Here is a 23,643-nt window from a genome sequence, read left to right as displayed (position 1 = left end):
TGTTTTGTACATAAAAATGGAACGAATTACTTGAAATTATTAGTAAAAGCCGACGCCACTGGTTTAGGAAGAAACTGTCAATAAAGCTGTTCAAAAAGGAATTGAAAGAAACAGATTAGATGTAATTTATTTATCTCCCTATTTATTGAGTGGCAATGAATTAAGGTGAAGTCTACTCAACGCGCACTTGACTTGAGGAATGTAATTTTTGGAAGGGATAACGAAGTGGTATAGAGTAGTTAGAAATGTGAAGATTATGACAATAAATAGAGGGAGAGAATGTCACAAACAAATATCGGAATGTGAAATTAACTATGAGCCCGTTTGAAAGCGGCATTGTAGTCGCGCCAAAATATAACTCATATCGGTGAGTCGTACTTCCCGAAGTTATGTTCGAATTTCCGAAAAATCCCCTGCGCGTCGAACCGTTCTGACTGATGTGACAACATCGAGAATTTGTTTTCTGCGCAGGCCTGCGAAGCACATCTGACGCGCGGATTCTGACGTGCACATGTGCTTTCGTCGCGGTTCAAAGTGCACGTTCTTCTGTGTACGCTCTATTACGCTGAACCGAGCGTAAGACCACAGGTGAGCAATCAATTTTCTCTAAAACTCTATAATCTCCTTCAGCCTACGGTATTTTGCTCCTTTCGGCAATATTGAAAAATACTACTTACCGATCATTAATGCTCAAAAATTACGGAATAACGTTTAATTAGGTCCATATTAAGTGACGAAAATCAACATAGGCCATACTTATACCCACCTAGGGACCAATTACATATATATTCCATTTCTTATGTATGTATTTCATTAGAAGTTTCTTAGGCGATTGCGTTAAAAAGTATCCTCTAATAGCTGATAAAATAGAATAAGGGCGTACTTAAAGAAAATCAGAAAACAGATTAAAATTCTGCGGTTAGGCAATTATTTATTTAGCCCAGGTTAAATGGGGAACATATTTTAATTCAAACGAGAACAAAATGCAAAATAAACGAGCGAAAAGCAGGACGCGAGCTGCGTTTTTGAGGTAGAAAAATAGAGCAAATTTCTAACGTTTTGTCTGGATTTCGTAATCATCCATTCGAAGGACACTGCAATTATTTATTAGACAGCGGCAGCCATTCTTAATTGTCACTTAATATTTGTTCTACTGTAAAATATGATCGTTCTAATTTCTTAATCGAAGAACGTAAGTTTAACGTTTAGGGATGCCACATCGAAATTGACTAAATATCAAATTGAGAAGTCGAAAACCATGATTATGATGTAGGGGCCCCATAATACATTTTATAAACTGATCCAGACTAATGTCAAAGGTCTTTTAAGCCAGTTTTTCAACCTTTCCAAGGAAGTTTGCTTAATATTTGTAACCTGAAATCATACCTTTGCGTCGCGGGGATATTATACAAATGTGTATCTGATTTAAACGTTGACACTTACCTTTACCCATGTAACGAAAGAAGGTCAGACACAGTGAAAATATATAAAGGTAATTTCCTAGGGGTAAACTCACCATTTCCTTCTTTCGAAAATTTTATTTATTTGTAGTCTAAAATTTGCTTGTTTAGATGATTTTAGTTCATAATACGAGAACAATCCTGTTAAATTGGAAGTTGCCATCAATGTAATCAAGGAGATCTAAGAGAAACCAGGCCGATGGAATATAAGAAATTTCTATTGAAAAAAAACTTGAGCGCATGTATTATATTGCGAGTAGGGGTTGAATACCTTAATTTGACAGCTATCTTGACAGGAGACATACATATTTAATCTTTAAAGGAACGCGGTTTTCTTGGGGCTTTAATAACTTCTACGACGAGGACTTTTAAAGAAAGGAAACCAGATCGAGTTCGCGGAATAGACTTTAGGGTTTCTTAGGAGGTCTCTTTGTAATGTTTCGAAGAAAGGATTTCTTCCAAAATGACCACAACACGACCGTTTACCCGTAAAAGCAATTATGTTATTCGACTTTACAACCTTTACAGCTTTTCGATGAAATGTATCGCGTGTGGCGAATAATGAATATTAAGTTATGAAATGCATTAAGGTGAGAACGATATAGGTAAATCCTAAAAGTCGGATGTCTTTGACTGATAAACGTCCATTTTATCGCTCATCACTTGACCAAATATATTTATAGAGCTCCAGCAGAAGAAAACATCTCAAGGAAACAATATCAGAGCCTTTTCGGGAACGAAAGAAACTTGAAAACATAAATAATGCTTTCAACTACAATGCGAATTTAGTTCGAAAGATTTTTGAAATTTCAATATGAAATGGATCGGGAATCGAGAAATCGTGTTGTGGTAATATACAGAATAAAAGACAATTTTCTAATAGGTCTACTTTAAATTTTGTTTGCGTCTCAACGGAATTCTTGCGATGTGAAGAAATTGATTTTCTGTCAAATCCATTAAGGAACAACAAGATTTAATATGAAGAATAAGTTAGTTAAGGATCTGCTACGTTTAAAGATTTCTGTTTCAGAAAAATGCATTTAAAAAAGCCTCCATTGGTTTTAATTAAGCGTTTTAAACACCTGTTGCTGGGAAATAAACGTGCACAATGGCTTTTTACTGACTTCGTTGACGATTGCAAGGATGCTCGTTAAACTCATATTAACATATCTACATATTAACTTTTCCTTCTTAATTTCAATACGTAGCCACGAAATCCTATTAGGGTAGCAAATTATAAATCCACACTCAAAAATTGCATTAAATCCTCAACAGCTATTTGGAACATATGTATTGTCATAATGAGGTCTAACATCATATTGTATAACTCTCAATTCATTCCATCCATACAGGTGAAATTTCAGTTTTCAGATTGTTATTTCGTTCTATTGTTTCAGCTCAAACAGGTTAAAGATTGTCCTGTTTCGAAATAATGTAATATCACAATAATGGTTGATCGACACAGGAACAGCTTCAGTCAAATCGAAGGACCTAACGGCTATCAAAGGTAAGATAATTTGATTCCAAAATCGATACTTCAGTAACAGAATGTCTATCAGCAAGTCATTATCGTGAGGAATAGAATCGTACTGTTTTGCAACGGATGGGAAGGAAAACAAAATAAATAAAACTCGCAGACGATGCGAACACACCAATAAAGCACAATCTTTGTTGGGTGTCGAGTGAAAAAAATCAATCATACCCTATTAAAGCCTAACAAAACATTATTAAATGTACATTTCAGAGTTTTCTTCGAATTTCTACCACAAATAATTATTGTGTATCGTAATCTTAAAATGATACAGATATCCGATATTTCGACCTACAGGACAGCTCCAAGTGCCAAGAAAGAATTTTTGAATATCGAACAGAATCATATAATTTTTTACGTCGTTAAGATCTCCAAGTAATCTCTAAATAGTGTAAGGTCGAGCACTATGGCTTGCATCTATTGGTTTGGAAAGACGAACTTTCACTTAAACGAAAAAACGTGAATTTTGGAAATAATAAATAAATAAATAAATAAATAAATAAATAAACATATATATGTTTTTTAATAACTAGTTTGAAGATAACAATTAACCCGATTTAGTACCTTTTGTAGTATTCACCTAATAGACTAATCAGCTTATTTGGAATTTAATTCGATAGATCTATATTAATTTAAATCAGAAGCAGAAATTCATTTAACATTTGAGCGTAAACTCGCAACAGGTTATTAAACTCCGACGTTCAATATTTAGACTTTCTAGTTTACACATATTGATTTAAATATAAAATGGAGTAAATCACGAACCATATTCCCAAACAAATTTATCCCGAATTCTCGAAGCATCGTTAAATGATTCGCACTGCAACTTATACATTAAACTTTATTAATATGCGGGGTCCGCTAATAAAAGGATTTCGTTTAATAGAAGTTCAACATAATTGCGTGGAACCTGCTAAATTTGATCGATAAATTTACTACTGTGCCTGCAAGAGCAGAAGAGACACGTTCGTTAAAATGATCAGTCAGTCACTGCAGTCACAGTACTGAAATTATGAGCTGGTTTATTACCAGTTCATCTTTAAATCAATTTGATTATTCACCAGTGGCGTGGACCAAGGAAACCCGGATAATAAATTAATTTGATATGCTATGAATTCTAGAATCCAGGTCAAGGGAACCTATGTCTAATTTGTTACAGATGGAATATCAACGCAGCAAGCAACGAACAAACCTTAATCGACCTATTAAACAAAGACAGTGATAATGTAACGCCGTCACTGAAATTAGCACCTGTCAATTCTAGTCACATATACGCTCGTCGTCATTCAGCGCATGCTTGTACAGTCACCGAAGATCGACGTCTTGATGTCACAGTAAGTTTTTTTTGTTGTAAGACATTTTCACGAGAGGGAAAAATTGGTCTACGAAGCTTTTCTCACCTAATGCTGTATTTCTATTGGGGATAAACAAAATAAGTTTTGACGTATTTCCTTTCGAACTTGATTTCTTTTAACCGTCGAACGTTTGACTAGGGCACAGTAAAAAGTTAATCTATTTTTTGATAAAGAAACCTCGAAAATGTAGACGGTAGATGATGGATTTGTATGCAATATATACTGTTGGGGCTGCTAGCTAAAATACCGTCTTGGAATGGAACAAAGACTTAATATTTCCATAACGGAGAAAAGTTCGAAAGGTGCGGGCTCCAATTTTCCAATGCAAAACTTATTGGACATAATTATAAAATACAAATTTGGTTTTGTTTTATCGATTTTTCAATTGAAATTATCATTATTTTAGGTATTTAGTACAGCAATAAAAATAGGGCGCTATAGAAAATATGGTAGTTTAAATTACCGCCGTAACTTTCACTTTTTGCACAAAGGCCTTTCAAACTTGAGGTGAAATCAACTGCCCAAGAATACAATTTTTTTTAAAAGCTTTGATTCGATAATTAGATACCAAAAAAAGAGTACGTTTGTTGCTATTCATGAAGTTATTACAATTAAAATAAGAAGAGTTGATAATGCACAAAAACACATAGAAAAAGCTAATTTCTATTAAGAAGAAAAGTACAAACGGTAATAGTGCAGTTCAGAAATATCATCTTTCCCACTAAACCCTGTATTTCTTTATTGTTTAATAGCTTCGAAACTTGTGATACAAAACGTTGGTGGGAATATATACAGATTTGACAGACATATTTGTTGAATTGAAAACTATGATTTGAAGCTCGAGTGAAATGGCAGGTCCCTTCAGATAAAAATATACAGGATAGTTGACTATAACAATCAAGAATAGAAAGATGCAGAGCAATAATAACTCTGAGATTTAGAGAAGTGTGATGTAACGATAACATCAAAACTATGACGAATAATCTATTTCTGCCGACATGACAGATTTTATTGCAAAATCTAATGATAGTCGTCTAGTCATAAGTGGCAGCACCAGATCTGTTCCGATAGAGCGGCATGCCGATTCCGGGTCGTCAGAAACAGTCAGAAATATGCGCAGTCTACAGATCGGGACTCTTTCGTGACCTAACTCTGACGATCCAAAATTGATTTTCAACCCTATTGGAACGAATAAGTTATTCTCAGATTTCATCGATAATTATTTGCTTTTTTGACTCTTTCACATGCTATTGTATCTGAAATGTAACTATACAAACTGTTCGCTTGGTTGGGACAGTGTAGCACAAACCATAGTTGTTGCAACTCGGTTTAGTAATGTTCCCGACAGACAAAAAATCCATCCCAATTTATTCTCCTATCGACGAAAGGTTACCACGCCACAAAAAGGAGGCTCAAAAGCTTTCATTGAAAATTAAATGTTTTTGAGAGGTCTCTCTTTACATTATAATAAAATTCAACGGCTTTTACCATGGACATTATTAAATGTAATTTACGGAATGACAAGGACGATTTTTCGTTAGTCTGAGATTTAAAAGAAAACCAAACAATATTTGCTAAATGTTACCTTCTAAATTCTTCACAAACAGGACCTTTTACAAAACAGAACGATTTTGGATTCTCTCCCCGACAAATAAATTCAGGCCAAAGCCACGAAGTGGCTTTGGTAACAACTTTGGTATTTACATAGCTCGGTCTAGATTGTCCCTCAGAGTTCTAAACGGTTTAATAGTTACACATGAAGATTACCCGACCTTTGATTGCCTTTAGCATAAGATATGGGGCCTTATATTAAATTTCACCGAACGTTAATCACAACCGCTTAAATACATATTATATACGAGACAAACAGACATACATATTTTATGATGTTACCTCAACAATCAAATTAAACGATACAATTAACTTTTTATATGCTAGTAATGAGCAAGGTGACATTGAAATATTGATGCCTTAGTTAAACTTTTATTGCTAAAGTGAATGATATAAATTGTTTAAGCTATTTTTTTCTTCGCTTCCGTAGAACTCTAATTGAATTCGTTTCAACCCTTACATCTCTCTGTATATTAACTTACGCCATCATTTTATGTTGCGCATTTATAAACTTAATAAAAATTTATTATTTCAGATTCAGTCACAGCCACCTCCCATTCCCATCCGACCGCCGCCCGTCCCCAAACGGACATTTCCGCCTCCTCAAACGCCTCCTACCCCTCCAATGCCTCAACACAGCCCTCCTCTCAATCCGAACGTTCGTAGAAAATCCCCGAAGCCTCCTCCCTTGCCACCTACCCCCAAAACTCGAGCACCCCCTTTTAATCAGTTGCTCCCAAATCAGAAGCCTGGCGAACACTGTCGAAGGCCTGATATCAATCGAAATATCGCGCAGAAGACTACAACTAGTCCGACGAATTTTCCTTTTGACAATATTAAACCTGGGGAGATAAAGCGGTGTAGCGCCAAGCAGGAGACTAAACCGTCTACTCCCAGCAGGATGTGCAAGCCTAATCAACAGGCGAAGATATCGATGAGGCAAGATTCGGGAATTTCTACAGACAGCTTTAGTCAGAATTCGTCTCCTAGTTACACGACAAAGGGTATGGAAACTCCATTAATACCTCCCAGGACACCTGTACATAGGGCTCAAAACGGCGGAATATTAACCAAAAGTAAGGATCTTAAAGGGGAGGAGGAAAAAGCGGAGGAAGTTAATGGCATTACAAAAAGTGTCTCAACCCCTGCTGGTTTGCAGACAGTGGTTAGATTTCATAACGGATCAAGCATGTCTGTGCATCATAAGGTGAGTGACCGTGATTATCAATGAAATTTCCTCTAAAACATCTCTTATCATTCTGAATATTTAACTCTTCGACTGATATAATTTACTAAACATCAAATTTACCCGCATCGTAAGATTCATTGTCGACATTTTCAGTAACGTAGCTTCAGGTAATTGAAGGCCTCCTAAAAAAATCACAACATGAATAAACAGGTAATTTGTTTGAAAGCTTGAACAAGAATTAGGATTCTCCCTAACAGCTTAATTTTGAAAGTCCGTGGCCACATTGATTTTAAAAGTGAGATTCTTAACAAAAGCCCTTTCTGTTAAACAATAGTGTAACGAAAAAACGCGTGGAGAATAAAAAAGCCATAAAAAAGATTAATGGCTGAAAATATATAAGGAAAAATGTCCTTATTAATTTGTAGGGGCTGTAGGAAAAATACGCACGATAAGAGCAATTAAAGCATGTCTCTTCGGTGAGAAAACAGAGTCTCGAGCCCATCTTAGTGTTTACTTCCCTGGAAGCTCCATAAACTGACAGAATTAATATACATGAGCCTCAATTTTCGTTTAGTTTTATACTCTGAAAGCTTCTCCCTTGAATTTTAAGGAAGAAAACAAAATCCATCATTGAGGAATTACGTTTTAAAAGCAGTAATGCGTAGATCACTTGGAGTAGGAATAATAGTGGGTGTGCAGATGCATTAGAATAATGTACTTATTTTAGATCCTCAGAGAATCCCGGAGGCCTTCGGAAAGCTATAACCACAGATTTTTCCTCAAGTTTAGGTTTATACAGTTAGTTATTAATGCAATTGCCCTATTGGCCATCGGAACTGGCATTACTGTTTACTTCAAAGGTACTTAACGATCTCCCAACTCATTTAAAATCATTAATTAGCTTCAATTTCAGCGAATCCGTCAAATATAGTGACAATAGTGAACAAAACCATAAACGTAACAGGGTTGCCAATAATTATAGAAAAACTGAGTGACAATCCGGCCCCGGGGATTTGCTTGCCTGTTATAGTGAAATTTTGCAAACAACATGAGCTGCCTTATAACTACACGATTTACCCCAATTACATAGGGCATTTTGGGCAAAGAGACGCCCAGATGGATTTGGAGATATACGACGCTGTTGTTGACGTGCGTTGCTATGAACTAGCTGCTCTATTTCTGTGCACGATATTTGTGCCAAAGTGTGGTCCTAATGGAGGATTGGTTAGGCCTTGTAGAGATATATGCCACGGTAAGAAATATTTTTAAAATTTTATTGTCCATTAAAGCAGTGAGATTTCGCAAACCTCTTAGTAAAAGTTCTGGAAACAAATACTTCGAAACTTGTCCGTTAAATCGCTTTGAGAATCCAATTATAAAATTCTCGTAAAATCCACATTACTCGGGTAAAAATTATCGTTTGAGCTGGCGCCGAAACGTGAGGTGTAAATAAAGGTAATAATTCGTAATTATTCCCGAAACCCCGTAGGTATTATCCTTTACTTCTATCATCCCCAGTCGAGGTTTCTCAGCAAACCTTTCTAAAAGCAGCCCTAATCCAGACGACGAAATTAATGATTTTCGCTGTGGCTGAGGTCACTATTACGGACACTTAGGCGGGGTAGCCTCAGACCGGATCTTAGCAATATTAACTTGTTAGTTCGGGATCCTGTTGCGCGCCTATAAAACATACTTCATACTTCCAGAAACAAAACGACGATGCGGATTCTTCCTGGATGTATTCGGACTGACTCTCCCGAAATATTTGGAATGTGACTTGTTCCCCCAATCCAACGATACTGACGTTTGCATCGGTGCAGAGGAAGTTCAAAGGGCTAAATCCCGCGAATCTGAACCGAGTAAGTGCATGTTTCATCATGGCTTCCCTATTTTTAGAAGTTATCGATTTCCAGCACAAAATAACCGTTATAAAATAGATATGTCTTATTTTATGGTAAAGTTTTATATTCGGAGCTCCAATAAGAAATTATTTCAAAAAAATTTTAAGAATAAAGGGTAAATGCCCTTTTGGGCGAAATTTAATTAAAGAACAAGTTAACTCGAAATAGACTCTCGAGGAATTTGATTGTCTCGGTTTTAAATTTGGAAGACTTAAAGCTGGGAAGCTGGTTATGTGTTGTAAAAATAAATCCAAATTGTAACGTTAATCACTATGGTTTTCGGCGGAACCAGTTAAAATCATTAGGAAACTAATTAGCAAGGGTCTAAGGAACGGGTCCTTTCCCATTTTAATCCTGTTTAGAACCTTTCGATATAAAAACCTTAATTTAAAGTTTTCGGAAAGTTTTTGTGTAACTTGGATTCCCTACCCGAGCATTTTGGCGTCTTCATATTGACCTTTCAAGGGGAATGGTAAAAAATATTTGTGTGATATTTGTGTGAGACTTTTTTAAGGCTCGTCTTTGTTTGGATTACTTAATTTTACTGTGTGCGGAAATAAAACGAGAGAGCCACAATTGAGCAAAATTTTAACAATATGAAATAAACCCTTGAAAGCAGATTCTTTCAATTCGGGACAGTTTAATTTAACATTATGGGGCCCGTATTTTTAAATGAAAATCTACCATTTTAAAATGTTTTCCCGGCGGTATTTAAATTTCATTTATGAATGTATACCAAAGGATAATTAACGATAACAAATGAAAGAGAATCTTATTAAGTGTCATTTTAAATTATCTTCTGGTAAGTTGGTCTTTTTAATTGAAGTACCTAGGTATTATTTATGTATAAGTCAGAGAACTAACCCAAGTGAAGTATGGTAAGGGAAAAATTGGATCCGGATTTTCTGTCTGTTCTTTCTCCCTTTGTTTCTTTCATGTTCGAACAAAACGCACTAAATGATTAAATGTGACCCAACTATCTTCCGACAAAAGGCCGAATTGAAGAAACAAGTAAGTTGGGGGAATTCATCCAATCTGTAAATTACTCGAGTTTAATAAAGAACAAGAAATGGGAAAGAACATGATACCGTCAATTAAAGAATGTATAGAGCCTCGATATTAAGTATTAAGGGGTTGCTCTTCCTGCCTCGTTGCTTTAACCTTCTGGAAAATTCCAAAATTCCATTAGCTATAACAAGAGGAGAGGGGTTTCTTATTAAAGATTCAATTAAGTAACAGACGAAAGAAATTTAAAAATACACTTCAAGTGCATTGGATTATTTATTTTGAAGTAAGTACTTAAGTGTATGGTGTCTTTTATAGAATGGATCACCCCCTTAACTTCTTAAATTTATTCGATTTTCAGACTTCGAAAGCTTGTAATATCCATGTCCATTTATTTGTCCCAAAAGACTTTCCCGAGCCATTTCAACAAACCACACCTTAACCAACAATCGAATTTCGAAAATCTAGGCAAAACTGATTTTAGGGAATTTATTATTTTATTTTTTTCTTACGTCGAAAATGAAATGCATCCAAATCTAATATGTAAAAAACCTTCTTGACACGCTCAAATTTCTCTATGATAACATACTTTCCAACTGCACTAAAAGTTATTGAGCAAATGAAAATTTATAAAAACATGTAGTGTTTCGGTAATTTTAAATTGTTTCTGGTGAGTTTATCATTAGAGAAAAAACATTAATAAATATAAAAACTGAAAGATAGCTTCTATGTTGCCAGACAAACAAAACAAAAAAATGTCATAAAGTTAGAAAAAATTACAAAATTAATCAATTTTTAACGAAGAACGCAATACAGGGTGCATTATTGACGTTGTTTACATAAAGGAGTAACAAAACGGGTCCTAGATGAGAGCCCTGAGGTACAGCCTATGAAACATTTAATTTACGCAAAAAAGTATTCTCGATTCCAATCTTAGCACGTCGTTTCCGATCCGAAAGATATGATTAAATTCAGCAAATATACGGCACCGCAATTCCAAAATCCCGCACCATTTTGAATAGTGGTCTATAACAGACTTGGTGAAATGCCTTCGCAAAATCTGTATAGATTACACGGACGTGTGTCCAAAATCTTGACTACGTCGTTCCGAAACTTTTTCAGGTTCGTCTCAGTCGACTTACCATGAAATAATCCATACTGATTTGAGGACATCTAGACCTTGATGGTTTCGAAAAATTATTCTGTAATTATTCATTCAAACACCTTCGCCAGCATCAGCAGCAATGAAACTCCCCCATAATTTTTAATGTCCTTTTTCGGCTCAGACTTGAACAATGGCACTGTCCAGAAGTGCTTCCAGGTGGAAGGAAATTGGCTCTGCTAGAACGAGAGCTAGAAAATGTGTGAACAATAGACTAGACAGTCCCTCCACAATTCCTAAGAAATACCGAAGGCAATCCATCAGGGACAGTGGCCTTGTCCTTATCAGGGGTGTGGAGTTTCCTCATAACTTCAAGGACCGTCAAAGTGTGCAGAGGATCAATAATTTCAGGCTCAGGCACGTCCTCACGATGTTCACTGTAGCAGTCACTAACACCACTCAAAGTAGTCAGCGAAAGTCTTTGAGATTTCTGTCTGAGTGGTTTTAGCTAGTTTGTGAAGCTCATGCTCCTAGGAACATTACCGTCCTCTCGAAGATTTTTCACGAAAGACCAGAAATATTTAATGTTATTGGCTTACATCTACTCAGAATTGGAAACGTAAAGAAAGAGGCTGAGATCTATTAAGTAATAAGTGCCACATTTAGATGTTTTGTACTCTTAATAGGCCTTGTTCTTTCTTCTCAAAACCTCTATTGTGTCTTAGTCAACCATTGGTTGATAGCTTGTATTTCCTTGAAACATATTTCTCAATTCTGTACTAAGTAACCAGATAGAAACAATCCACCACCTGATCCATATCCGTACTCATCTACAACAGGCTCCAGCCAAAGCATGAAATATAACTATTTCGGTCGTGATAGTCAGTTTTGTAAAAAATTGAAGTTAATAAAACATCGTATTTTCATTATCTAAAACAGGAACTATTGGTAGAGGGAAAAATGCATTATAATTAGGAATTTGATGCTGGACGATGCGACTGATCAAAACCACTGCAGATCCCATAAATAAATTCGTCACTTTATCACAGAAAATGAGATCCAAAAATCTATTGTTCCTATTTCTCACTGTATTGGTCTTCCGAAATGTGCTAAGAGACATGTCGGTAACTAAGGCCTTACCTGAAGAGGATGGAAGATCCAAGGGAACAAGGATACGTTCCTAAAAAACATTTATTGTGGATAATTTGAAGTCACCAGTTACCATCGTTTTGAAATACTCATGTCTCTATCTCACAGTGTCTACTATATAAATAAAATTCCTATAAAATTTGATGATAGATTTAGCTGAGAAATAGATATAGATAGCAATTATTTTAATGTAGTTCATTTTGAGTAAAACCCATACTTCCTCGAAATTTGACTGGGTAGAGCTTGGTAGAACACTCAAGTTAATAGAAGATTTAACTGCTGTCAATGTTCCTCTGTTCCTTGTACAGTTTAAGACTTCATAGTTGGAGCTGTATACAATATACAGTATGTCCAAAATAAGGATGTCGAATATGGGGATCTCTTGAACGATAATAGATATAGACTTGATTAAATGGGAGAAGAATCGCATATTCAGGGAAGCAGTTTCACGGTGCAAACAGATATACAAAATTATTTTTCGTTTTCAATTAAAAAAAAGGTAATTAAAATTTTTTTTTTTAATTTTCTTCTCGGATTATGATAAGAAACAGATGAAATCTGAACGCCAGTTTGGAGCTCCTGACAAATTCTAAGGGATGATACTTTTGTTTGTATAAAAGAGACTTCAGGATTTTTAGTGGCCGATAATGTTATATGTTTTTCTTCTTTATCTTCTTCATTACAGCGTTTATTATGGATTGTTCGGCTCTATTCTTTCAAGGTAAACATCTTCATACATACGTTCTGCTTCAACTGCTAATGTCATAGAATGAAATCAAGATGGTCATATCGAAATTGGCAAAAACTGCAATGCAAAAAATAGTTAATTTTTTTTTCAGTGCAACCGAAAAACCAAAAAAAAAACTTTGTAGATGCGTTTGCATTGTGAAACTATTCCCTTGAATGCGTAACTTGTCTATCATTTAACCAAGTTTTTATCTATTACCGTTTAAGAGATCCTTATATTGGACATCCTTATCTTGGACACGCTGTATACCGAATTAAACATCTTCATGTTACAAACTCCATCATTCAGGCAAGTTTTGGCGAGACAAATCACGTCGTAAAGCCCTTGTTGCAGTTAGTAGATTCACAGTTTTAGTACGAAGTACACCGAAAATTTAATAGTACAAAGGCAACATAGAGGACCCACTTACTTCCAATTCATTCCAGTCTTTCTAAAAGTAAAAATTCGATGTTGAGGTACATCGAGTGTGATTTTTAAGAACAAATGTGATAAATTCGGTTTTTGTTCCTGGATCTATAGAGCCGTTCCTGCTTGTGAAAATAAGAGGCACAAATTCATCCTTCCCTGCCAAATAAGTCTTAACAAAAGCCTTCTCATGATGTAAGCAATTATTAAGAACGGGAGTATTGATATGAAACCTACGGCTTACCATGATCAAATTTGTATTGAATGTAACTGGAAGTTCTTTTTTTGTTTTATCCGCTAATATTTTATAGCTGTTGGGGAGTTGTCTTGTAATTGTACTTAAAGTTTTTTATTTACTTTTATATTTAAACTTACTTGGCTTTTTGCTCCTCCTTTCCTTGATCATAATGTTTAGCGTCATCCACTGCCTTCTTGTGCTATATTTTATTTCTTTGCCAAAATCAGTTTCAATATAAAAAAAGATCCATATATTATGGATACGTATAAAACACCCGGGAAAGTTTTTTTTTGAAAATTGGTACTGACGCCATATTTTTTAAAATAATTTTTCAAAACGGTCGAAAATTGGAATAAACTGCGACAAATGTTATCTAAAATATTCTATATAGAATGACTTCCGGTCGATGGTAGGCTAAACGCTTATGGAAAACGGGATACATGATCTTTCTGAAAATTTGCAAATATTGGTAATCGGTCTTGCTCTATCAATCTTAAATATTTTTAGCAACAGGACATAGTTGGTTATAATAAAAAATGTAGCAACTGCAATGCATTAAGGGAGACAATTTTTGTGCTTTTTCATTTTTAGGTTTATTATTTCTTTTTGGTAATTTCTGCATATAATTCCTATACCTGCATATATCTAGTGGTTTCCGAAATATTGATTAATGTTCTTATTTTTTTATTCAAAATAAGACCTTTTTATCCAAAATAAAATCTCTGCTGCAATGAGAACTAAATTCATAAAAAAAAGACATTTTGTAGATTGTTTTAGAAAAATCCACGAATTTGCTCTAGGTACAAAAAGTGGTTATATCTTGCTTAGCGTGGTTAAAAATAAATGGTTTCACTATTAGTCACTAAACTTGCCTAAAGTGCGTTTTTTTTTTAATAGAACATCCTGCATAGCAGCAAAAATGCTGAAAGACAATTAAATTTCCTCTGTAAGATTTCACAAATAAATGCTGTTTTGTATATTATCTCTAAACATAGGATTATTTTGGTATATACATTAGGAGACTCTGGAACGCCGCCATGATGGTGGAAAACTGTGCAATTTTTCAAAGAATTTAATAGATAGAGCGGGGTTGTGAATATTCGTTTTCGTACTTATACGGATATACAAAATAATGGTAATAAATATGGAAAGAATTCACAGCGTCCTACATAACTTGATTTATATCTAAAACCCACATCGCAATTACTAAATAATACGGTTATTACTTTAGATGCCTAAAATGGCCGCTATTGGATTTCACTTCAACACTACAGATTGTGGTTCTCTGGATATCATTTGCGTCAACCTCACGATTGCAATTGATTATACATTGGGTGCAATTGCTCTTTGTGATTTACTACTGGTGTATTGTAAACTTGTTCTTTTACCTCACTCGACAAGTAAAAATCTGTTAGAGTAAGATCGGGAGATTTAGCAGGCCAATCCCACGGATCTAAACGCTTAAGCCAACAGTCGCCAAATATTTCGAAAAGCTCCCTTGTCGTCTTTTGGCTGCAACACGCCCGTACTATGTCCAATAGAAACCAACAGGTGCGATATTTTTCTAGAAAATTATTTATCACCAAGCAGGATTTCGGGGTATTTGGTCGAATTTAACGGTTTGTCGTAAATGACGAAACTTATTTGATTATCCTGCAGGGGGAAAATAAAGGTTAAAATTAAATTTTTCTTCAAATCCAATTTCCTTAACCCCATGTGCATTGTGATCAAACAAAAAGAGTGAACAGTTCTTTCGTCTATTGGAAAAGCCTTCTCTGGAAAACTTCGCTTCGTCTGATCAAATTATACAAGCTGCATCAGAATTGTTTTATCAACTGCTTACTGTAGGTTTCTATTACTGTACACGAAATATTATAATGAGTTTTACAATTTTTTATAACTAAAAAAGACATGACACCTATATCTCTGCCACTAATGAATGGTTAAAGTCGATAATTTTTTGAATTATACCTACCGATATGCTAAACTCATGTCTGAAATTTGGTTTAAAAAATTTAAGCTGTTTGGAAAGTAAAAAATTAAAACTTTTTTTCTCTTAAACTTTAACAACCTGCATTTCGAAAATAAAGGATAATTAGACATTTGTTTATATAAACTTTATTTCTTATTTCGGTCAAAGGAACCTACAGTAAACAGTTGGCTGAACAATTTTGATAAATCCAGTAATTTTTTTTTTAATTGGGGTCTTCTTGTTTACATACGAAAATTGCTTTACAAAAGTAGATTATGTTAAAATATTAACAATATTTTCTTTATCAGAAATTATTGGTTTCCATAAATTATTGCTTCCGCCATTAATTTTGAATCATAATTAATGCAATCGTATGATATCTGTAAAAACTCACGTTCATTCATTTTGTGCAAACCACGATACATTTCCCTGAACTTTCTTCATTGTCCTTGCTATAATTTGATTATATTGGCTATAAAGAATAAATAATTTCATCAAAACTTTACTTGAATCGCCGTTTTCTGCATTTACCTAGTTTTCGAGTCACTGTTCTTAAAAACGCGCAAACGAATAGTCACTCTCCCTCTACCCGTTAAATTGTTTAAAGAGTACTTCAGGTTAATTGACCTTCGTCAAATATGCCAAATTTCTGCTTTTTGAGGATTCGAATCACGGCGTAATGTGTCACGGCCCCATTTTGAAAAAAAAAGAACAATAATTATTATTTCAAAAACCATGAGAGATAGGTAGAGGAATTATCACACAGAAGTGGCCAAAAAGAAATAGCGAATCTAAAAATGAAATAATATACAGGGTGTCCTATTTAATGTATTGGAATTGCTACTACTTTTTGAACATATATAATCGATTTAGCTTAAAAAAACTTCGTCATTTAAGAAAATGCATAAATAGATGTCCCTGGACGTATATTCTGTTGGTTATGTACGCTAGAGTCATATATTTCTTTGAGACCTAACTGAATTTATTATTCCTGATGCGTTCTTCTATCACTTGCTGATGTATATCACGATCTAGCGTACTAGAGCATATATTAAACAAGAGCCCAAACTGTCTCCAGTAATTTATTTTTGTGCTTATAGATTTGAAGTTCAAGAAAATGTATTATCCTCTGTCGGTCGTTATGCGTAATAAAACATACTATTATTTAGTTAATTAACTGGTTAATGGCAGGAATTTGGAATTAAAAGTCCTTTGAATTGTGTATCAGTTTGAAACAAACTGCATGAAATAATTTGAGCTTTGGTGTTGAATTAGTTGAAAGGATTTCGAATGGCGCATATTAAAATTAATAAATCGGCCATCATACGCATGCAAATCGTGGAAATGACATTATAACGATATTCTGGGAGGATTAGGCCGTGCGTAGTGGAACGAATGAAATTATGAAGGTTTTGTGTACATACACGGAAAATGGTCACCACATATTTTGGAGTAATTTTAATAATTTCCTCCCAGGTAGGCACATCGACGTTCGTACCACAAGGTGGAGGGAAACCTACCGAGAATCGACAATAGATTTATTAATCCATATAAGCTGTCAAATATTTTAAACGTGATTTATAAATTGTACCGAAAGAGTATACGTCAACAAATTTGTTTGCTGTAGGGATTTATTGGGAAAACATGGAGTTTTATTACAGCTTGTCCGACCGGATTCCAATGCGATGGCAAACGCTGTATTCCAAAAGACTGGCAATGCGACGGCCACATTGACTGCGAAGACCAATCAGACGAACTCAACTGTACGAAATGTGGCATGGAAATGATCCATTGTGGTTTTGACAAATGCATTAGTCAAGAACACATGTGCGACGGGAAAGTTGATTGTCCGTGGGCCCAAGACGAGAGGAACTGCGGTAAGCATTCCAGAAGCAAACCTATGAGGTCATTTTTTAAATTTCTTTTTAGTTCGATTAAGTGAAAGAAACGGCGACGAAGGAAGGGGCCTTTTGGAAGTATTTAGACCCGACCAGAGTAAATGGGTTCCGGCCTGCATCACCCAATATGACGAGCACTATTTCAGATATATCTGTTTCCTCTTGGGCTATGCGTAAGTTCTTTCCACTCGAATATTCATCAGACATCTGTTGCATAAACTGAAACGGAAATTGAGTATGTTGGCTACAACGTAATGGACCATTGATAGCGAATTAAATAAATCACTTTAAACTGACCTTTGGTTTAGATACTATAAAGCCTCTAAATTGCATGTGATACGTGTCCGATTTATCTCTGTTTCGGGTTGCTATTTCAGCAGAGGTAATTTTTTTCTACACACATTTCTTTTTTCAGCAACGTAAACCACAGCAAAGTAATAGAGAATCCCTCGCAAATATCAACGGACGTCGTAAGCGGCTCCCGATATCCCTCACGAGATAAGCAGCCCCATCGCAGGTATAATCTGATTAGGGAGCTGGCCTCATGTAACACTACAAACTATCCAACTGTCGACTTAGTTTGTACCGAATACAGTAAGTATATCTGCCGTAGCATTTTTACATGAATTATGTTTCGTTCACAAGAATAATGCAATTGCAAGCAATTTTTCCCAAATAAATTAGGGTCGCACAACGACACAGTAGTTGTATACGGCAACGAAGTAGAATATAGTGGACAATCGCGTGAAAAAGAAAGATGGGATTCTTACTACCGGAGACGTACACATATTTTCCCAAGACCGTGAATATCTTCGCCCCAATTAGGTGAAAAGTTCGTCCCAAGTGTAACAGTGCTTTGTAAATATTTCCGGCGAATTTTCTGATTTTCCAAAACTTGAGAAACCTAGAAACCAACTGAAGGATCTGTGAAAAGTTTCCGTCCTTTGGGCGGGGTGCTACTTGAAAGGGGATATACATTTTAAAGAGTAAGCGAAATCTTGAAAAGTACCATGTTTCAAATTTGATTGAAAAGAGGTGTATATAAAAGGAATTCTAATAAAGCCGATGGAAATTTCTATGGAAAGGAAAATATGCATCGTTAGGACGCTCGTTGAATTCTTCGTCTCTCGCTATATTTTTGACGCATTTCGTCCAGGAATTTGATGAAAAATTAATATAATGCCTTTCTAAGATTATTTCTTAATTAAATTATGCGGGTTAATTTCAGACAACAAAATCTGCAAATGATATAAAAGTACCTCGATTAAACTAACTTAAGTTATCATTGCTTAATAAACTGATGTCATTAATTAGAGCTCTAAAGACACTTACTTTAGACAACTGAATTAAATATTAATATATCTCGCCGCCTCAGGTGTGAAACATTATTTATTTTAAAGCTCCAGAAACTCGATCTGCGGAGGGTAATTAAGTATTAGGGGAAAATGAATGTGGTAACTGTAATTAACTCGAGCACTAATTATTCTCAGTGTTTTATCAAACTGAACTAGTTTTGGAAAATCAAACAGCGTTTTCTCTAGTGAGTCTCTTTAAAGCAGCCTCCAAAGGCAAAGACTTTTTGACTATGGGGTTCATTATTCAGCTCCTTTTCACGGTAAGCCCATCAAATCCAATTTAATTTCACACTCGGTAAAAAAATCCTTCCATTTCTCACTTGTCAGCTGGCGTCATTATTTTTCAGTGTGCGGAATGGCCCGTAAAAGCTATGCCGAACGGAAAAGAACTCCCAGGATAGTCGGAGGAATTCGATCTAAACCTGGAGACTGGCCCTTTCTGGCCGCCCTATTGGGGGGGCCTGAGGAGGTCTTTTATTGTGCCGGGGTTCTCATCGCGGACCAGTGGGTTCTTACTGCGTCTCACTGCGTGGGGAAGTACGTACGGACACTTCGAGTCGTGAGGCAATATCGAAATTTGGAATTCTTGTTTGCTTGTAGCCATTCCAACGTTACCGGGTGGACTATCCAACTGGGGATCACTAGAAGGCACGCGCACTCGTTTTATGGCCAAAAGGTGAAAGTGCGAAGAGTGGTTCCTCATCCTATGTACAACGTGGGGTATGCTCACGACAATGACGTTGCACTGTTCCAGGTAAGTTTTTTACAGGGATCAATACGAAATACGTTTGTCATGTGCTGTAAGTTAAAAGTGATGGATCGCGTTTTCGACGTGTTCCTTTCACTTCGATTAAAGTTCTTTCAATTTTTTTCTGTAAAAACTTTTTGGGCGAATATATGTTGAACTCCTGGGCCATAATAGAGCTCATAAAAATACGAAACTTATTATTCAGTAAAGCGAAGCATCTAGGTTTTCCATAATTGGCGTTAAAACTTCAAACCTATTTTTCAAGCGTTCAAAATAGAATTTGTCGTGGAAACTTCCAAAGTGCAGAAAATTATGAAAGTTTCAGACACCGATCCATTCTGGCATTTTTTCCTGTTCCCGCTGCTTACTTGTTTATGTCATAAGAACTTGCATAAAACGTTTCGGGTGAAGTGTAATACTGAAAACCACTTGACTTTCCTTCGCAGCTTTCTAGCAGAGTTACTTTTCACGATCATCTCTTACCGGTATGTCTTCCAAAACCAAACAGCGAACTTGAGCCTGGCACGAAATGTACCGTTATTGGTTGGGGCAAAAAAGACGAAACTGGAAGTAAGTAAAAATTTCAACATATTTTGCAGGTACTTGTTATTTTCAGGAAATTGGCAAAAACTCTGTAATAGGATTTGTCCTTATGAAAAATATGTGGGAACACGTAATTACGACAATTACAGTAAATTTGGGCATATAAGGGGTTTTTTTGTCAGGAAGTTAAAGCCGCTTTCAAACCAAACAGATAGGAGCTTTATTCAATAAGTCAGAATAAGGCTTACCTGCGAAGGAAAAAAATGTTTTCCTGAATTCTCTTTAAACCAATTAAATTTTAAAAAGAGAAAGGAATGGCGGGTGAACAAAAATTACATAATAGCAAAGTTGGCGACTTTATTTATCGTCTCCCAATGCTTCCTTTGACATTTCAGAGGGCATATCTCGACTTTTTACGGCAAAATTAAAATGAATTTTTATTAAAACGCTCGCTATCCATTGGTGTTCCTATAAGCCCGGCCTGCGTATCGATTTTGCTGTTAATATGTTCACTTTTTATATTCCTACGTGTCATTGTGCAACTTTTTGCATACTATTTTGGAGGTGAAAATCGGGGTTTATGTGACACTTAATATATCAAATTTACGTAGCGAAAGTCAGAACAATAGTAAAAGCTCGTCATAAATATAGTGATGCGAGAGTGAATTTGAGAAAACGCCAATTTGAAAATACATTATTTATTCTTCGGCAAAATTTCCTCTCGTCGATGTGCTGAAACTTAAAGCAGGATAGAATCGGAGAAATGCAAGATAACAGGAAAACTGTCACTCCGTTTGAACTCCAAAACAAAACATTCGTATCGGGAACGAGAAAAGAAACGTCAATTTCTTTTAAAACGAATTTCTGTCCTTACGCGTTACGTCGTTGGTCAAGCAATATTTCACTCCCCAGTGCCTCGTCTCATCAAGAACAAAACTCGTTGATAATAATACCGTTGTCGAGCTTAAAAATACTATGTACGTTAGAAATTTCCCAAGTCGCAGCTAGTTTTAAAGTAATTTCGGTTAACTTTGTACATCCGGGGATTGTTAATAATGCAAGCTAGAACGCTTTATTGTGGAAATTCTGGGGCATCTTTAAATATTCCCGTTCTCATCTCGACATTGCCGCAACATTAGACTCCAGTTTAATCAAGCATAGTACGCCCGAATTGAAAAAAGCAAAATTAATGTCAAAACTACTTACTAGATAGCTAATTCTTCTAAAAGAATCCAGTTTGTGCACTTTTCAGCCTCAGAATATGAGCCAGAAATAAACGAAGTCGAAGTACCAGTTGTGGACCGCGACGTATGCAATGATTGGCTGGAAAACGATCAATTGAATGTTACCGGAGGAATGATATGCGCTGGATACAAGGAAGGTGGCAAAGATGCATGCCAGGTAAATTATGCAGTCATGCCTCAAACATCCATGTGTGTTCTGAAATAGCTATTAGATATTTCAGCTATCTTTCAGACAAATAATTCGAGAATTAAAGTTGCTATTTAAACGATTCGAATCCGCTTCTCGCGAACGCGCAGAAATCATCATTTTAAATACTTTAATAATGGCGCATTAAATGTAACTGTACAAAAATTTAGCACTACGAGTTCATTTCCAAGCTTTTGCGGATTTTGCTGATACCTACTAAGCCTTCGATTAAACTTCAAGTTAACTTTCCAACTTAAGTTTATCGAGTGGTTCGAAGTTTCACTTATCTATAGCCAACTACTCCTATCGACGTTTTATTAGGAAAAAACGCTTGCACACGCACACCTGCTACTACGATTCGAAATGAAGATAAAATAAATAGCAGTTGAATAACATTAAATTCCGCAGAAATAAATAAATAAATAAATTCATTGACTGCCAGATATTGTAAAAAACACACCCCCTAGAACGAAGACATGGAAAAACACAACAGACGAAAAACCAATACAGCCACCCTTTCCCCCATTTCCCTTATTTTTTGGCCTTGAGGAAGACTAAAAATAAATCGAAACGTCTGCAAATTTTATGTATAAATATTTAGTGAGGGATGCGATCCATGTTAATATTTAAATTAACAATGCTTGCTTACAGGGCGATTCTGGAGGTCCGCTGCTATGCAAGGAACCGGATGATCCCGACCGGTGGTTCGTTGGAGGGATCGTCAGTTGGGGTATCAAATGCGCCCACCCCCATTTGCCAGGGGTATACGCTTATGTACCGAAGTACATTGAGTGGATACACGAGCAACTGAAACAATATTCTGATGAGTAAGTTAACGACGACAATAAAGTAAAAAGAACGTGGTACAAATTATACACGCAAAACAGTTTTCTATGACTTTTACAAGAACACGATTTTTCTCGCAAATGACTACGTAAAGCGGTTTTTATTGATATACTATGGTTCCATATTGGTAACATTATACATGATTTTGTGTTATATAACAATAGGTAGAGGTAGGAAATCAAAGTCAAACTGATATTTCAAATGGTTTTTGAATGGCGTAGCGTAAGGCACAGCCACGTCGAAGTTCGAAATTACGTTATAAAGTATTAGAACAGATATTCCGCCAGAATATTCAGGCTACGCACAATATTGTAGTTTGTCCCCCAAATAGTGATATCTTATGACAATTTATTAGTGTTCGAGCGGACCGCTGTCAATGTGATCTGTTTTATACCATTATAGTATACACATTATGCGAAAAATCCCTTAGCGACCCTTCATGTGCATATTTTTATGTTACATCACCGAGGATTTACGAAAGGTCAATGCAATTATCCAAAGAATGCAATATTGTATAACCTTCCAGTAAGGATGAAAACTACTTGAAAACTAAATCATGGAGACCAATAGGGATTTTTCACTAATTTTTAAGGGCCCTGGACATTCAAACATTGATTTTCAAGGAGAATTTAATTCAATTAACCTTGACACGAATGGCTTTTTCAATTTAACTCATTAGAATATCAATCTCTTACGAAAATATCTCTGGGTCTAGAAAACTGATTTGTTCGTTGACTAATGTTAAAAATTAAAGAAATGAATGTTCAAAGCTCTTGAATCGCTTTACATGAAGTATTTTATACCTTCTAGATAAAAGTAAATAGTTTTCTATAGACTTTATTACCAGTGTTATCTACTGAATGTCCGTCATCAGTTGGCGGTAAAGTTAATTAATGCTTTAATAATAGGTAACAATATTATCGGTTTACTAAGTGGGTAAGCTAGAAGACTTTTGGGCACCCAACAGGTGCAGTTTTCCCTAACTCTTCATGCGTTTGTTATGTTTAATGAATTTTAGTCAGTTAGTGAAACCAGCACATGATTTATGGGATATTAAGCGATATTACTTTACAGCGTAATATAAGTTAGTTTTGTACAGGGTGTTTTGTCTATTATAAAGAAGGATTTCTATATTATGTATATTTAGATGCGGCCT

General features: G+C 35.6%; 1 protein-coding gene across 3 annotated transcripts; it reads left to right on the top strand.

Moving 5' to 3' along the window:
- The first annotated feature begins 520 nt into the window (after window positions 1-520).
- Window positions 521-22,939, top strand: LOC136409612 (atrial natriuretic peptide-converting enzyme-like). 3 transcript variants are annotated; one of them, XM_066391235.1, is made up of 15 exons: window positions 521-588; window positions 2,858-2,967; window positions 4,151-4,325; window positions 6,493-7,164; window positions 7,874-8,006; window positions 8,060-8,398; window positions 8,853-9,005; window positions 17,328-17,543; window positions 17,596-17,737; window positions 17,980-18,158; window positions 19,267-19,456; window positions 19,520-19,673; window positions 20,114-20,237; window positions 21,469-21,611; window positions 22,293-22,939. In XM_066391235.1, the coding sequence occupies exons 2-15, from the start codon at window positions 2,909-2,911 to the stop codon at window positions 22,470-22,472; spliced, it is 2,859 nt and encodes a 952-aa protein (XP_066247332.1). In that variant the 5' UTR covers window positions 521-588; window positions 2,858-2,908; the 3' UTR covers window positions 22,473-22,939. The 3 variants fall into 3 exon arrangements, with proteins under 3 accessions (XP_066247332.1, XP_066247331.1, XP_066247333.1); XM_066391234.1 differs by having other exon boundaries at window positions 21,463-21,611; XM_066391236.1 differs by lacking the exons at window positions 521-588; window positions 4,151-4,325 and having other exon boundaries at window positions 2,901-2,967; window positions 21,463-21,611.
- Window positions 22,940-23,643: the final 704 nt, after the last annotated feature.

Source organism: Euwallacea similis, chromosome 6 (genome assembly GCF_039881205.1).
Source record: "Euwallacea similis isolate ESF13 chromosome 6, ESF131.1, whole genome shotgun sequence".
NCBI classification, from domain to species: domain Eukaryota; kingdom Metazoa; phylum Arthropoda; class Insecta; order Coleoptera; family Curculionidae; genus Euwallacea; species Euwallacea similis.
This window is presented reverse-complemented; position numbering and strand designations above follow the sequence as displayed.

What these genes read in the sequence shown, in the direction of transcription:
- LOC136409612 (XM_066391234.1), top strand. Translation starts at nt 2,909, where the DNA reads ATGGTTGATCGACACAGGAACAGCTTCAGTCAAATCGAAGGACCTAAC. An exon ending in CTTAGTTTGTACCGAATACA is followed by an intron (nt 18,159 to 19,266) that starts GTAAGTATATCT and finishes ATTATTTTTCAG; the next exon opens with TGTGCGGAATGGCCCGTAAA. An exon ending in GCGTCTCACTGCGTGGGGAA is followed by an intron (nt 19,457 to 19,519) that starts GTACGTACGGAC and finishes GTTTGCTTGTAG; the next exon opens with CCATTCCAACGTTACCGGGT.